Source organism: Nematolebias whitei, chromosome 21, assembly GCF_014905685.2.
Source record: "Nematolebias whitei isolate Nwh7 chromosome 21, NemWhi1, whole genome shotgun sequence".
In the NCBI taxonomy this organism is placed as follows: Eukaryota; Metazoa; Chordata; class Actinopteri; order Cyprinodontiformes; family Rivulidae; genus Nematolebias; species Nematolebias whitei.
The window spans coordinates 19,258,486-19,276,375 of record NC_056518.1 but is presented as its reverse complement, the minus strand read 5'-3'; the positions used below and the strand labels follow the sequence as shown (position 1 = coordinate 19,276,375).

Sequence of the window (17,890 nt, the reverse complement as noted above, 5' to 3'; positions counted from 1 at the left end):
ATTTAAGACTCACATCTTCTATGCAGCTGAGGAGCAGCGACCCCCCCAGAGGACTCCTTTGTGCTGGATGTGTCCTTGGATGAGGCGCTGGATCACCGCGCACACTCCTGTCCTGTCTCGTGGCGCCTTTCTGGTGAAGAACTCGTGAAACTTAACTTTTTCCAGCAGCTCTGACAACTTACTTTTTTTTTTTTTTGGGTGGGGGGGGCGCGTCTCGTTCATGTGACAGAAGTGGACCAGTTCATTGCAAAAAAAAATAAATAAATAAATAAAAAAGTACCCCGAGAAGAAAGGAATCTCGCAAACATGTTCGGCAAAAAATGCTCCGTTATTTCGCTGAACGTCCTCTTTCTGGTGCGCGCGCTCCTGGCTCACGAGTGCACGCCTTGTAACCTCCGGACTTGTCCGGTCAAAGCGCCGCGCGGTGCCTGTGAGCGCGGCCGGAGTTTGGCGAGGGATCCCTGCGGATGCTGCGATCAGTGCGCGCGGCTGGAGTGGGAGACGTGCGGCGGTCCGGACTGGGTGCACGGATACTGCGCCCTGGGGCTGACCTGCGCCTCTGTCAACACGACAGGAGCTGCCACCATCCCTGAGACTGGGGTGTGTAAAGGTGAGCGCAGCTCTCATGGTCGAGTTGAAAAGATACAGGTGAAATAACATGTGCAATCTCATGTATGATCTGTCAGCAGAGTGTTGAGTAACTCTCAGCTACTACCAAACCAGATTTAAGCTCACTATATCTGTAAAACTGACTGGGTCATAGCCATTATGCGTTTGCCAATGCCAATTACCTGTGGTGGCCATCTTTACTGATAATTTCATTATGCCACATTCATTGATTCATGAGATATTTTGCTGACAGACATAAAATCATTGCTAATGTTTTAAGTGAAAGTGTTGCACAATGTGTACAGTGCTCATGTGATGGGGATAAATCTAAGCAACCATGTGAGTGAGACATCTGTAAAACTGGCTGTTAGAGCCATTTGTGTGTTTAAAGTTGTTTAAGGTAGCTGCCATCTTAAATTGGAGTTAAATCAGTGGTAAGCATGTAACTAGTGATTACTTTCTGAGAGCTTTATTCATTGATGCTGCACTATACCCCCACATACACACAGACAGACAAAAACATTATCGCTCCACCTTCGCTTTCAGCGGTGCGTGATAATTATCAGTTCATTCTTGGGACTATCAGTGTCTCCTGCTGCTTGGATCAGCTCCCATATCTGAGGGGCTCTTAACTGAGGAGTCATGTTCAGCAGCTTTGTTATTCTCCCTGGCGTGACAATACGTCTGGCAGGAGCGATCTGGCACAAGGTCTCAGCTGGGCTAGTAGCAGGTCCTGTTCTTTTTGCTTCAAAAACATTTAGAATGGAGCCGAGATAAGAAGAGAACCAAACGTGATTGTGTGAAACTTGTGGACTCTCATGGCCAGCTTATTTCAGTCTAAAAGTTCTCGGAGATGCGATAAACGGACTGCGTTTTCATTTTTCTTCAGGCGCACATCAGTGTGTGGCTCTGCCTGGAGTGTGTAAAACCACAATGCCCCACTGTTCGGTTTCTACCAAGCGGAGCTGCAAGCTTTTATATGGCGCATGTGCTCATTCTACGCACAATTTGAGTCACTTTGCCAACTTCAAAAAAATGCCACAGGGTTCTAGGTTCCTCATCAAAGTCAGAGAGGCTGACTTTCCATTGAGGAACAAATGGACCCCCTCCAGCCGTGCCACCTGTATTCCGTCACGCTTGTTTGTGGATGATTGAAGAGGACTGACAAGGCTCTAAGAGTAAGCAGCTTTTGGCGGGTGTCTGCATCTCTTGACCCTGCTACTCCATCATTCCTCTGTAGGGTGGTCCAAGTTTTTTTTTTTTTTTTTTTTTGTTTCGTCTGTTGCCAGGTGTTCCCAGGAGATGCAGGTGGTGATTATGCCTCATCGGCGTCTGGAGGACATCTCTTCAGCTTAACAGTTCTGGAACAAACAGGAGACCTTATGGCTCCTCTGACTGAGTCATGCTTCTCCTGCTGCTGCCGCTCCTGACCTCCTAAATCAGACACACGCAGCCTTGATATCCCAAAGGGTCTGGGTGGGGGTAAATCAACACCTCCCAGTGTGTTTTCAGGGGCCACGGTAGGTAGGCTACTGGAGGCTGATCCCAGATTTCCCTCCTCACGCTGCAAACGTCTTAAAGTGATTATAGCTGCAGTCAAGAATAGAAGGGGAGAAATGTTTCAGTTTGTCTGATCTCATTCTTGCGCTCGTGGTTTGATTCACTGGGTGGTCGAAACCTCTTAGTGTTTTAGCATAAAAAAACCAGTTAAAGTGGCATGTTGCATATCGTTTGAGTGGAAAACTTTATTGATTAGGTGTCTCTTCTCAAAGGAAAACAAGCTGACATTGACACCAAGGCTTTGGTATGTATATATCTGATTATTCCTGTAGGTACAACAACCAAAACTAGTTTTACAAACCCTACGAGATTGCTGTGCCTCACCTAAAACAATATTGGTTATTTGATTCAATTACTCTTGTATTTGAAGTCCTTATGATGACAAAAGTACATTATAAAATGTACTGTGCAGTCGAGCTGAAGCCTACATACACCTGCTCTGACAAGATGTCACCTAACCTGTTAACCTAATCATTCAGGTCAGTTTCATGGAGTGAGAGTGATTTGTTTCAAACCTTATCAATGCGTCCAATCCTCTCGAGCCAAATTCCTTTAAGTTCCAGACACACTTAACATACCACGTAACAGAATGCCTGTCTTACAGGGACACAGTGTCCACTGCACTCCTTCACATGCCTTCTACTTCTCCCTTCCTCTGGTATTATCTAACGTTTCAAAGACTTCCTTTTAAGCTCGCTATCAGCCTCGGGGCCTCTAGAGGTCAGCTTTCCCATCCTGGCTCTGGATGCCAAGACAAGCAGTCTCAGTAGCCGAGAGAGGAATCCCCTCGCAAAGAAGCCTTATAGACTTTAGCTAGACTCATGCCAGACCGGATGACAGATAACAAGACGGGACCATAACAGACTTGGGTCAGGCTGAAGGGTTCTAGGATGGGGAAGAATAAAACACACGGGGCTTATTTGGGGATGGAGACAAGCTAAATTTAGTCAAGACAATGTCCAGCGTTTCATTGATTGTTTTGACTGCTACTTGCCAGATTTAGCACCTCGCACAGGCCCGCTCTATTAACATCTCAAACGAAAGTACCCTGGCAGGAAAGCCTCGTGGTGGAAAAAATGCGTAGGTGTGGATCGTTTTAGGGTGAAGGTAAGTCACAGGGAAAGTTATGGGACAAGTAGCTTGTGTTCTGCCAGGCCGCTGACCGTCTGGGAGAGCCATTAACAGCAGCGGCTGGCTCAAGTTAAAGGTAATATTACCTTCAGTGCTTCTACTGGCCAGAGTTTACTGAATAGCAGGAGTCATCAGCAGTATCTGTCCAAGTATTTGCAATGGCACTTTCTACTGTTGCACTGATTCACTTAAATCTCTCTTGGGATGGGTTATTCAAGGATTCAAGGTTCTTTATTTGTCATTCGCACCCCATGTGGTACATGTGGTGGAACGAAATAATGTACACAGAGTCCCAGTTACATCCGTTATCTGTATTGGACTGATCTACAAGTTTTGTATTATCTACTACAAATGAAAACAAGATTACAAATTATCTTTTCGCAATCACTGAATCACCTTGTTATAGAGTGGACTTGACAAGGATTTTTCTTTTGCATCCATAGGCAACTATCAGATAGAAGCACCATGAAGAGGTCATGGTCAGGTTTGAAACCTTTGACATAACTTTTTTTCTTCTGGTGCATTGTTCTTATGTGTTACTCCCTGGAGAGGACAACAGGTATTCTGTAGTTTAAGTTGCAGTGATGCTTTTCTACACCACTGATTAAAAGTATAATAGCTAAATGCTTAGGAAAGCACTGCGCTTAGGAAAGTTACGGTTTGTCTTACCCTATTTATTCTGCTGTTTGTTCATTCATGAAGGTGAGAGTAACACAGAGGGTAGTGTTAGTTGGAGCCCTTTAATCCCAGGATCTTGGTGGATCCAATGGGACATTCCTTCCTCTTGTAAAGTTGCTTCCAAATGGGGCTAAAAATTGTGGAATCTTGGAATAAGACTCATTTCAGAGAAAGGCTCTAAAGAAGATGGAAACCCTGGGAGGGCCCCGTACTATGAAACAAAAGCAAACAAATGTGCTTATTAGCTGTAGTGTGGCACAAAGAGGAGGAGGAGGGCCACTTTGGTGGTGGTTCTATCAGGGTATCTTGTAACAGAGCTGGCTATTCTAGAATAATTTATGCTTTGCTTGTAAGTCTGTCCAGTTATGTTTGATCCTAATTAAACAACTTTTTTTGTCTCCCTGCTGTCCTCCACAGTACTTCCTGACCATCCAGAAGCAGGCCTCGAGGATGAGCGCTGTCCACTCATGACAGGTTGTGACAGAGCAGGGGGTCAGTGTGTGTGCGATGCACGGCACTCCTGCTTGGGATCTTTCACCTATCCGAACAGAGAAACCTGTCTGAAGGCCGGCAAGTCAGGTAATCCCCCTCTTTCCGCCTCCGTCTATGTTAAAAGACCCAGATGTAATGATCAGACAGCAGTATCCGGGTTAGATTAGAGAATGCTATTCATAGAGAGGAGCTAATCCAAAACAGATGTTGCTCTGATGTGACTAATGATACTTACATATCATAGTGATGACACACAAGTGCAGGCTATATGTTGCGGTCTCTAGATCACCCCTGAGTGCCGCCTTTGTGTGCGACTCATTGATCACTGCGGTTTGTGTGGATTTCAGACGGTTGGAGACACGAGCATCGGGAGAGACACAGAGAGAAGTACGTGGGACCGGCTAATCCTGCGTGCACGTTCTCCGGATGCAACCTGACTGCTGAGGGCTGTGTTTGTGAATCTCAGAGCTGCCGCCACCACTTTGCCTACATTAACCGCAGCCAGTGCCAGGAAGCAGCAGGTAACCGAAAAACTGCCCGAGACGGACAGCCACACAGCAGTAGTTGTGCTCAGCTCGTGTTTTCTATTATTTTTATTACAGATTCCACAACGCCAGGGTTGTTTTTTTTACATCACGTAACAGAAACTAGCTTTTTTATCACCTTCCTCTGAAAGGCAAAGGTAGACAATAATGTTTTTGTCTGTCAGTGTGTGCTAGTGTCCATCTATTAACAAAATATCTTAAGAACTAATGGGCCAAATTTATTGAAACTTGCAGAAAGTAATTACTGGATATATATCTACGACTGAATAACCTTTGGAGCCAATCCCGTTCAAGATGGCTGCCACAGCCAACTGGCTTTGGAAAACACAAAGTCAGATATAATCATGTCAATTTTAGGAGTGTTGTGCTAAAATTTATTGTGGTTGTAGTTGAGAGATTTATTTATTTATACACCAAGTGCTAAACATTTAACAAGATGCTCTTTTTAATAACTTGAGCATAAACTGTTGATGACAATGCTAGTTGTCTGTTAGCAAAATATCTCATGAAACACTGGACATATTTGAACAAAACTTATTGAAAGTAATCAGTGGTTGCACGTCCACATATGATGGGCATTTCGAGTCAATCCAGTTCAAGATGGCATCATCATTAGCCAACACACAAATGGCTTTAACTCTGTGAATTTTACAGACATTGAGATTAAATTTCATGTCATAGAATCTGTGAATCATTCATAACTCTGAGCTTGACAGCTCTAACAATTTTTTTCAAGGTTTTATCGACTTTGCCATTTCGGAACATAAGATGATCGTGGTTTATAACTTTGCCATAAAAGACACTGGGCAATATGCATACCTTTAAGGATATATGTAGGTTCTTAATTTGGATTTGTGAATATCCATTTGCAGAAATCACTCTGCAACTTTTTGAAGATTTTCTTGAACAAATAGCTTGAGCATTCATGATGTCATAGATCCATATGTGTGGCTATAAACATTTTATTGATGACCAAAATACGTTGGGACTTTAACCAGTCATCTTTTTCCAGATGACCTGACTGAGAATTACCGGTATTGGATTTGATACTTGGATGATTGAGCATGAACTTTGTTGCCTTGAACCACTTTGGCTGTGTCTGCCTGCCTGGGAGGAGTCGACGGGGGACAGGACGACCCCCAGAAACCATCTTAGCTCCAGCAAATTGGTTGGTCCACTTAAGGAGTTTACTTCTTGTTGGGGATTCAGTTTACTGGAACTCATCAGACTGATGAAGCCCTCCGGATAGAGGGCGAAACGTCTCTATATATATAAAAAAAAAAAAATGTCCAGGTGACCTGACTGAGAATTATTGGATTTGATACCTGGAGGATTGAGCATGAACTTTGTTGCCTTGGGACTTTAAATTCCATGGTACCCATGTAACTGTAAAGCTCAATAATGACAGAGCAGAATGTGAAACCTGGGGGAGGATGAGGAGGGAGAAAGAGAAAACATATGATTCAGACTGATACATTTTTTTTTAAAAAGCATGGAGATTATTAGCATTTATAGAAGCAGAGCTGCTTAGACGGTCCATGGAGATACAAAGTGTTGGACACCTTCAGGCGCAGGACAGACTCATTAAGCTGTGAATGAACAGAATGCAGCATTTACACCTCCTCTGTGCCAGAGGTGAAAAGAAGAATCCTCTAAATGAAGCGAGAGATGACAAGAATGTGTGTTTATCTTTTTTTTTTTTTTGACACTTCTATATGCAAAACATCATTGGCAGGGATGGTTTAGTTTCCTCGTTTGGACTGTGTGCTCTCTGCTGGATTGACAGGCGCTAAGTGTTGGCTGCGTTTCGAGTGGCATTTGCAAACTAGAACAAGACTGCTACTAAGGGCACTCACTGAACTTTAAAACATGTTCAGTAAAACTTATCGCTTACATATAAAACATGCTTTCTTGAAAATTCTGCTGAAATCTGAATAAAAAAAAAAAAAGACAGACGAGTTGAGCGAAAAGAAGCATGGAAGTGTTTATCTTCTTTGATGAATCTCTGATCTCATGCCATAGTCACATTTGAGTTTATTTAGTCTGCAGCTAACAAAGAGGTTATGTTACACACACCCTGAATGGCTGTATGGATGTTTCTCTTGAGTCATTTGTGTAGTAAATCCCACAGGAAGTGCACTCATCAAACATTAATATTGTGCAGACGTATCATTGACTCTAGTGTTACAATAATACAAGTTCTGTCTGCGTTGTGCAACTCCTCTCAAAGCTCGCCCGAGCCCACTGGATGACAGTTTAAACTCACATCAGTGTAAACAACATTTTTCAGCAGCTTATGAGTTTGCACCGCAGCGCAGACCCGCCCCTCTTCTCGCCCCTCATTAAGCAGAAGATGGGGACGTGTGAAGCCGTTAAATAGCACATGAGCATGTGGAACAATGCGCACACGTGCACGATGCGGCGTGCTGATACAGTAACTCATAACGAGCCTACGCATACGAGCCTGCGTGCCTAAGTTTGTTTGTGTCTGTGCGAGATAACCATCTTGTTTGTCTTGATGTCGCTGCAGAGATTTTCCTTTTGTCTGTCACTGGCAGGAGCTTCCTCTGGACAGATTCTGTGTTTGGACTCCATGGTGATCAACTCAACCATCAACCAAACTCAGTGTCTTTGGCACAAGTACTTGTTACTGTCTGCTTCCAAAGGCTGTCTGTATCGTGTACAAGATAGCCAACTCACCTTAAAACACATAAAAATGGCTATGAAGGAATTTTAAAGTGGATATTTTGCTAATATTTGGTGTGGGTATAGCTGAGAGTCATTCACAGCACATACTACAAGTGCTGATCATTGCGTTTAACTTGAGCATTAGCTTTTTGATTTCAACCCTGTTTGTCTGTTAGCAAAATAACTTTTGAACTACTAGATCAATTTTAATTAAACTTTCATAAAGTGATCATTGGGTTAACTTCTACAAATACTTAAGTTTTGGAGTCAATTCAGCTAAAGATGCCTGCCACAGCAAAGTGATTTTAGAAAACCCCAAAAAGGCTATAACTCAATCACTTTTACAGCTATAGAAGTAAAACATTTTGTGATCATAGCTGAGATTGGTCCTCAGTTCGTACTCTAAGCACTAAGTGACTTGCTTGTTAGCAAAATATCTCAAGGACCACTGAATGGATTATAAAGAAACTTTCATAAAGTAATTAATTGGTGCACATTAATATTTGAAGTCAACCCAGTTCAAGATGGCTGCTACAGCTAATCAACATTAGCTGACACAAAAATGGCTCTAGCTCATTGAATTTGACTGGTATTAATGGTAAACGTGGTGTGGTAGTAGCTGAGGGTCATTCATAACACGTACTCCAAGCACTTACAGATCATGTCAGATACAGCAATATCACATGTTATTGCATGCATACATGTATTTTAAAGGTTATTTAAAACTCTGACATGAAGTGTGGTGGTCGGTATGTGTTTTTTGAAGGAATTCTAAGCTTTTATTTAAGATCTGTTTTTTTCTGCTAGTGTTTGACAGTAAAACTTCTTCGCTTGGAATTAGAGCATGACTGTTTAGCACTTTTTTTTTTTTTGATGAACTGCATAAAAATAGTTTGTGGGTTACTGTTCGGAATTGTGCAGTTTAGCAATGTTCTGTCCCCATCAAGGCATTCTGCATTCAAAAATATAAGTTAAGGCCTGAAGAAATTTAACAAATCCACCACTTGATTTAGAGACACACTAAGTTTTTTCTTCTCACGACTTTCAGAGTATTTACGTTGAAATCAGCCGACGATAAATGTATTTTGTAGGAAGTGGTAACTCACACATTGTAGTGGTTTGTTCTGGCTTTATTTTGGTTTGTGACGTCTCCAAAGTTGTGTTCTGACACACAGCGAACTGTTTCAGCTCTTATTTTGACAATTCTGATCCCTTTTGCCACAATTTTCACGATATCAAAAAACAAATGTCAAATGATTAATATTTTTTTTTACATTATTTTAGGTGTGCTTCATTGATTTTGATGATCATCTGTGTTCCAGTGGCAAACACTGATGTAATTTGGTTGCGTTCATTCAGAAGCAACATGGTGCGCCAGACGCTTTGCCCACATGTCAGGGAGGAAAGAGGATGTGATAAGTGCAGCAGAGGAAGGACAGATGCAGCAGGATAAGAAATGGCAACAGAAGCCAACAATTTTGTTGAGGTATTTGTGTACAGGCCCCAGGGTCATGGTAGGGTGGTGTTTGGTTGTTTTACACTCGGGATGGTTTACATATTTCAACCATGATAAGGCCCCAGACTGCTGTTTTAGAGGAATTCCCCTGCTGTTGCTCAGTGATAGAAACAAGCAACGGCAGGTTGCGCATTTTTGGTGATTCATGCAGCTGGCGTCACTTGATGCAAACATATGATCAGAAGCAGAGATACATGTAAACATGAATTATGCTGAAGCGACTGGGCCTTGCATAGCAAGTGTAAACTGGAGGAATGTGCCTTGCAGACAGCTTGTAGTTCACAAGTGGATCATCAGACGGGGAAGCTGTGCCCAGTATGATGCCATAGCACCAACTGACCTTGTATGCCACCTCCGTCCTGCTTTTTTCTGCCCCTGTGAAAGGACTGTTAGTTCTGCTTGGCTGCAGCCTCTTTGTGGCACGGCTATTACTGGCTGAGCCAGACCCACGCTGGCTGGCAGGGGCACAAGATGTCTCAATGTTGAATGTTTGTGTGCCGTCTGAGGAAGCTGCGGCCTCGTCGTTTCCCAGAGCGTGTGCATATTAATAAATGTGTGGGATTGAAAAAGGAAAGAAAGATACTGTGTGGCTACTGAGACAAAATAAAAATCTTTTAAAGTCCTGTTGGGATTTCTGTCTATCCACTTACTTATCTTGGTCAGTCGCTGACCAAGCCAAGCAGTATTTGTCCAGCAGGAACAGCCAAAATACACGCACAACAAGTCTCCTGCATGTCCTGCTCTAAATTATTACCTTCATCCAGGCTTAAAACCTCTACTCAAGTACTCAGCCACAACTATTACCTAATCAAAGTATCCCCAGTAGAGTCTAAGATGACTTTTGATGTTCAGCTACGGTACTTTTATTGTCGTCATATTGCTTTCTTCTCTGGAAGAGAAAAAACTTCCCATGGTTAAAGTCCATACATTACGCAACTGCCTCTTCCAGAATTTATCAAATAGCTGTCTTCACTCCGAGTAGCTCATAGTCTTGTTTTCTACATTCGCAACACATTATGGCTGAGTTGGAGAAACGATACACGTGACACAAGTTATGCTCTGTTTTGATGATTCCTCTTAGTCTTGAGCACATACTATTATTCTGCTTATTTTGGATAAGTTTTGCTAATTCTCCATGGAATTCAGAAGGCATACTATAACCAATAATCTGTCTGGCAGTCACAATAGGCACACAATTTTCCATCAATTTATTCATGTTCCTTTTGTAGCCACACATTATGATTTGCTCCGATAGGTTATCTTTATTAAAATGAAAAATACCATCAGAAGGTACTGATTACTTTCATTTGAACCTTCAGAAATTTGGTAAAGATTTATAGGTGACCTACCCTAACAGAAAACCTCAGGAATTTTTATATGATTGCTGCTGCATCCAGCCAGAAGGATTCAATAGAAGGACACGTCCAAAATGTGGGAACGACTGACCACGTGCTCACCACACTCACTCTAGCAGCAAAAGTTGTGTAATTTTGCGTCAGATACAACCATACATGGTGTGGCATTTCTGTCTCTTTGGACTAAATTCCTCCTTGCTCTTCATCACTGGTCTACTGTTGTGCAGTTTGACAGCAAGAAGTAGTTTCTCTGGAATGTACACATGTTATGTACATTTGCTGTGCACACACAAACCTACACAGATGAATCAGTGTGCTCACAACACGTGGGCATTCTCTTGACCACAGTTACTTTGAATGAATGAATGAATGAATGAATGAATGAGCTTAGTTTGATTTTTTTTAACACATTTAAATATTAATGAATCGCTTTACAGTATAAAACAAAGCACCTAATAAAGAATAAACCCAAGCTGAATCCTTTTTATCTCTAACCCAAACTACCGGGAATTCAAAATGTCACAAAACAACACAATGCATAATTTATTATCATATAGCTCTCACAGTCAACTAATATCACATTATATTCTACCTTATATGCTATAATGAACTTCCCTTAATTCTCACATATATGAAATTAGAAGTGATCAATACAATATAGACAGGTATTTTTGTATCCAATATTCTTCAAAGTTTATACAGAACACAAAAAATAGATTATCGCTTTATTGTTATATTTCTCTGAAACCACCAGACACCATACGTTTGGTTATATTTTCATTAATAGAGCCTGATGTCAAATTATTCAAGCCCTCTAAGCTAAATAAGTTTGAATCTACTGCAAATGTTATAAGTTTCAATCCAAATTTATAGTAAAATCAGTCTTTCAACCAGAAACACTCAGAGACCTTTGCCTAGACCCTAGGGTCACTCACGCAGTAACAACTTGTACACAGACAGACAAGAATCTTTTAAAACATTCCTGGATCTGAATGATGATCCAGATCACCACCAAAATTAATTTTTTTGTTCTTTGTGACAACCTCAACATTTCCCGAAAATGTCATGAAAATCCATTCACAACTTTTTGAGTAATCTTGTGCACAGACAAACAGATAAACCAACGCTACCGAAAAACATAACCTCCTTGGCAGACATAATTATAAATAACTTAGGTCCTAATATTGAATCTTGTGGAACACCACAAGTTATTCTCCATATGTAGTGTAGTTTAGGATGACAACACTTTCATTCATTCATTTTCTAAACACTCTGAACATGGCCATGTAAAATCATCAGTTATTTGAAGGTAGTTCTGAACCTCCAAACTTCATTCAGAAAAGCCTTAGTTGAGATCAGCACTTGGGTGCGCCTTGCTGTGAGGTGATAGTACAAACAACTACACTGTCCCACACCCACAGTCTTTTTATACTCCAGCCAAATCAGCTAAAAAACTCAAAGAACGTCATGTAGAGCAGCCTGTTGGTTTATGTCTGGGGAATCCACCTGTTGGACCTGTCTCTGCCATATTGACACCCTCCTGCTCCTTGGTCTTCATACCTAAACCCAGGCAGGGGGTTACTTGGACTGCTGGTTGATGAAGGGTCATACCCACACATCCTATTGTGAGAGACTGCCCCGATGTATCCCCTGTACAACTTTCTAAAACCTGAGGACAGACCAAAAACCCACGTAGCGCTGCCGGACTGAGATGGCTTTGTTCTCCACTGACTTGCTTCCAAAGTCAGTCAGTGAACAGAACTTACATTGTGCACTTTTTCCATGAGTAAACTCAGGCTGTCAACGTAGCCTCCTCTTCCTGGTTCAGTTGCTCTGCTCAGAGGAAAGACTGAACTCCTTGTATCCAGCAAGAAAGAAAAAATAAAATATTTTCTTTTCCTCAATGAGCTGCAGAGATGTCAGAACTTTACATTGTTTACAGACGAAACCATTCTGTGGTTACAAGGCAATTTCCACGTCTCACTTGTGTGAAACTAAGATAAACTGCATATTGTTGCAGGGAATGCTTTCCAATTCCTTCCTATCTTATAGTAATAAAAAGCACATATTGCCTGATCTGCAAAGAGAATTTATCAAGCATACCAATTTATGTTTTTTGTGTTTGCTCAAGCTTGAGTGTTTGTACCATTCTGATACAAAGGATCATTCTGCAATCACTGACTCACTAATTACAGCCATTTGTGCTTAGAGATGGGACAGAAACGGTGCAGCATAAAACCCATTTGCTGCTGACTTTTCCCAACCTCTGTTGCTGCCTAAAAGTTCCACGTTAAAAAGAAAATTACATTAATTAGACCTACAAGGGTTGGACCATTTCCATAGATGCATAGAATTCAATTCATTTGAATGACAATGACATGTCTGCCAGCTGCTTTTCCCAGTGCTCTCTAACCCCAGCCATTATCACAACTGAAAGAGTAATCAGCCTTCTCAGAGTCGTACACAATGCAGAGAAAGTGTTTTTCAGCGCGGAACCATGTGCGAGATTGCCCGTGCGTTTTTTTGCAAATTAGGAAAAAAAAGAAGCTTGAGGTTTTTCAAATGCAAACGCAGTTTAACTGAGCAGCAGTGAATTGTGTTAGACTTCACTGAAGGTAAAACATTGGCCAATCAGCACTTCCATCTGAGGTTTATTTAACTCTGGCATAGAAATTAGGCCAAAAATCTTTGAAAGGGTTTCAGCCGTCCGTTAATTTAGGGGTTTTCCTTCACTTACTTTGACACTATTCAGTTGCAAAGTTTATCAATGAGAGCTTTGTGGCGGTCCTCACGGTTCCCGGGTTGCTTGAGTAAACAGTACAGTACAGACACTTCACACTCCTGCTGTATTTATCTGGAGCCAGAAGAGTTTAACATTTCTCTTCTTCTCAATTTCATCCGTCGGTTACATTAGCTCCACCCGCCAAACTGCCACAGTCACAGTCAAAGCCCCTTGTCCATACATATATTTAATTATATTTGCATTGGGTCAAACACACATCAAATGACTGTTAAAGTGGCTGGTGGAAGAGGATCAGATTTAATGAAATATTTATCTTTTATAAACAGAACAAGGGAGTAAGGTTGGAAGGTCCATTTGTGGAGTTAGAAATCTAAACTCTGCACCTGCTTAAAATTCAAAGAGATCCATTCGCCAGTGTTTGAATGACAGGTTTAAGGCTCATCTTCTGTGCTGTGCCTTCAGCACTGATCCAGAAAGACCACCAGCCAAAAACTGAAAAAAAAAAACCCTTTACCCAAAGTACTACCGTACAATTTTCAGGCTAGCTGTTCGCATTCGTCAAAAAACAGATGTATTCAAAAATTGTCAAGGATTGCTTGTAAAAATAAAAATCAACTTGATTTAACGCTGATATAACACAGTCATCTGTTGACTCAGGTTCTCCTGTATGCATGTGTCATGTGCAGGGACCAGTTGTCCCATTTTTGCACATACCTTAGTTTTACTGCTTTGCCACTTTCTCTGCCCTTTCTTATTATGTGTTAAGCTCAGTATTTACAACTGGGGATCGGAGGGAGAACTTAGTGACTGATTGATTACAGGATAGAGCATCAATCTTCTTCCTACCTCCGCCTTCCTGTGTACATTACAGCGACACTGAGAACCAAAATAAACACCCTCCTTTGGTTTGAGTAATCCCCTTTTTTGGAAGAAGGCTACTGTTCTCAAGAAATATCTGTAAAGAAGGGGCTTCACTTTTATTTTCCTGAAAAGGCTCCAAAATACACCCCTAAGCTCCTTGCCCAGATTACCCCAAATACCCCCCTTCCCCACCCCCCAACAAGAGCTATCAGGGGCATTATGTTGGATCTGCAAATGAATGGACAAATACGTCCTGGTATGCTAAGTGAAGGGGCGTCTGTAAACTGGCATGAAGTAAAGCTCTGTTGAAGGTTGGCTGCTATTAATGATTGGTTTTAGAGACCATGCGGCTGTTTGGATTGTGGGCCAGTTGAAGCAGACTGAGTGGGATCAGAGCTGCGGCGACAGGATATGCAGAGAACCATGTCGTGTTGAGAGAGAGAGGGTGAGGAAGCTGCACTCGCTGCTTTGACAGAAGGTTGTAAAGCTGCCACAAACTAGAGAGGATTTTTTGGTTGTGTGCAGAGATTTGTTGGGTGATTGTGTGTTCTTAGCTGTCAGTTTGTGCCATGAGAAGCATTTTTTAATGTTTCTAAAGCAGGCACTCTCACATGAAAGCTCAACAACCTCACCTCCTTTTGGAGAACAGTAGTATGCAAAGAAAAGAAGGTCAAACCTTTGTATTAATATAAATCCATGTGTGTTTTCTTTGCAGAACAGCTGAGGTGTGCTGGGGTGACATGTCCTGCTCTGCCAGTTCCCTCCTGCCCCAAGGGGTCAGTCCTGACCAAGAGTTACACACCCCCTGCTGGTTGCTGCCCTTCCATATCACCCCAGTGCACTTGTGACTTTAGTGCCTGCCAGAAGCCCCACTGCCCGAGCGGACAGCACCTCGTTCCACTCAGTCAGGCCAGCGGTCAGCCAGGAGACTGCTGTGATGTCTTTGAGTGCCGGAAAGGTGATAGCACTGAAGTGTACACAACACTCTTTGATTGCTTTCCCACTGCAAGCAGCAGTTGCACAGTTGGTGTGAAATGCATCAGTGAACTGGAGGCAATTATGTTCCTCTTGAGTCAGGCATTTCTCCTTGCTGAACAATCGTCTACAGTAAAAAAGAAAGTTGCTGATTGTATTATTACTGTTCATCACGCTGAGTCAGCGCCTTCCAGAGTTAATGACCATAGTTCCAACACTGTTATTGTGTTAATTCCACATTTTTATGGTCTGAATGGATTTTAAGTACAGTACGTGTTTCAAAAGCCTGTGGCAAGTCTGATCATGTGGAAAAAATGACAAAAGAATAGAAAATAATAGAGAACAGTCATTAGAAGTTCAGTGCACCTCTGTCGAAGTGCACAGTTAGCCAGGAAGGCTAGGAGGGAGGGGACCTGTGGCACTAGCCTGTTTACTCTGCACACCCAAAAAATATTCCCTGTTTTACCAACAGAACAAATTCCCAATCTAGCCCTTCCAGATGTATAAACGAGTGCCGTGTCCTGGAATTAATGGACTTAACAAGCCCAGTGACCAGAAAAGTGCTTAGGCTATGAATTTGCTCAACAGAAGTGCAGTGTCAAAGGGTTCCTGTCTGGTCACACATCCAGAAGGGCAAAAGGTTCAACAGTTCATTGATGGGAATGCTTTTTATGCGCTCCAGTCTGCCAGTGGAGAGGGTAATCGAGTCCGGCATGCCAGCGGGGGCTGAATGGCAGCCGTGGGGGCCGGGGGATCAGTGTTTTGATAACAAGTGTCTGCTGCTCTTTGGACTTGGGGCTTGATGCCTTTTGTGTTGCTCCTACTGTCCGTTAGGACTGCATGACTGCGTGCCATGTCAGAAAGGGACTTGGACAAAGACTCACACTGGGCCTCTTTGTCAACTTTCTAGTCCTGTAGAAGTTTCCAACAAAACAGCAACAAATGCAGCATCTTATAAAGTCTTTTTTATTTCTAAACAACACCATCCAGTGGAAAACATTCTAACACACCCCTGCACTGTCTCTCCATTCGTGGCTCGGACTAATTAGTTTCTTTCCAGTGCCCATTGAGCTGATGGCTGGCAATTCATCAGGGTCTTCATGTGCAGGAACATTAAAGTCCCACTTGTGTGTTTTGGTCTCCTCTGCTTCACTATTGGCTGAAAGACAACTGTATCTGAGGCAACTCAGAACTGGCAGCGCTGTCCTGACCTTATGTCATTTGATGTTACAGATGATCCTGTTTAGCTGCTGTTTCTCAACACTTTGGCTGGTACAAATTCGAAATTCGTCCCACGTTGTCAGGCAGCGGTGCCAAGTTTGAAAGATTTATACTGATGTTAAGCAATAAGGCTGAGATCACCACCCTAATCAGTCTCAGGGACCACAGCTTGACGTTATTATGAACATACAACCAAAAACAGTCATGTCTTCAGAAACTGATAGCGTGGTTGTGTTGGTGACTTCTGTTAAACCTGTTTGTCGAAAGCAGACAGTGATAAATCCAAATATTAATCTCGATGGGAGTATCATTTTTGTCTTTTTGAATCTGTACACCAGACAATTAAACATCAATTTACAAGTTGTACTTGTTTTAATAAAAAATAAAGATCAAAAAGCTACTGTGCTGCAAGTTGTATGGAGATTACAAACATTCAAAAATGTTGTGACCGTCTCATCATTTGACTTCGTAATGTGTCTGTGAGCATTAATAGGAAGTCTATAAATTTCACCTTTAGATTTTACCCAGCTAAAGTGCTTTTGCATGCTTGATTTTGATGCACACAAAGTCAGATAGCAGGAATGAAGAACAGGAGAGGTAAGAAGGCTGAAAAAACAGCAAGATAGACAATAAAAGATCAACAAAATCCTCACTCCACTTTCAACTCTGCTGCCACACCTGCTTTGCATTAGGAGTTCACCGCTGCTTGTCGAGAGGCGTGGGGTCACTGGCTCAGACACTTTGAGTCTGAACCTAAAGTATGGTGTACAGATGCTGCCGTGACCTCTGCTCTTATTTCTAAAAACCATAGCCCCCACACATCTGCTTGCATCTGAGTAATGCATTCATTTGCCTTACTAATGCGGCTACTTTTTCTTGAGTCTTGAGGCTTTCTTACATAACCAAACTGTCTCACTTTGTCCCGTGGCATTTAAAATAAATAAATAAACCACTTAAGATCTTGAAAAGCTGAGGCATCCAAACCTCTGAGTTATATTGAATATATAATGTGTTACCATTAAGGTGTCATTTTTCTGTTTTTTTTTTTTTAATTTATAAAATTTCCATACCAATTACCATACCAATTTATTTCTAAGGAACTTAAAATACAACATAGCAACCGGCCAAAGTGCTGTACAAAAAAAAAAAAATACCCTGCACATTTAGTTGTGAATAGTTGGTTAAATTAATTTAAATTTAGGAAACTATACCTTTAGTTGCTATTTTGAAGTTTTTCTTCCATTAGTGTCCCAGATTTATGCACATATTCCTGTACACTTGTTGACTATACACAAAATCAGATCTTTTTGTCCACCCATGATGTAAATAAGAAATTTCAAAGCTGAAAAAACACTGCTAAAAGTGGTTTTAAATGCTTGGATGCTCTTGGTAAATACTGGCCAGTGAAGTGATTCTCTCCACCTGCCAGCAGAGAACTGAGCCCAGATTCTTCAGATCCATACTGTTTTAATTTACTATGCACTGTAAGATCTGATAGATTTATGTGAAAATCCTC

The 17,890-nt window shown here is 41.8% G+C and overlaps 1 protein-coding gene across 1 annotated transcript in view; it reads left to right on the top strand.

Moving 5' to 3' along the window:
* The first annotated feature begins 306 nt into the window (after positions 1 to 306).
* crim1 (cysteine rich transmembrane BMP regulator 1 (chordin-like)) overlaps positions 307 to 17,890 on the top strand; it is a 35,165-nt gene continuing 17,581 nt past the window's right edge. Inside the window, exons 1-4 of the mRNA XM_037695508.1 lie at positions 307 to 610; positions 4,396 to 4,557; positions 4,818 to 4,991; positions 14,894 to 15,136. Coding sequence (XP_037551436.1) covers positions 307 to 610; positions 4,396 to 4,557; positions 4,818 to 4,991; positions 14,894 to 15,136 — 883 coding nt within the window. The remainder of the gene's footprint in view (positions 611 to 4,395; positions 4,558 to 4,817; positions 4,992 to 14,893; positions 15,137 to 17,890) is intronic.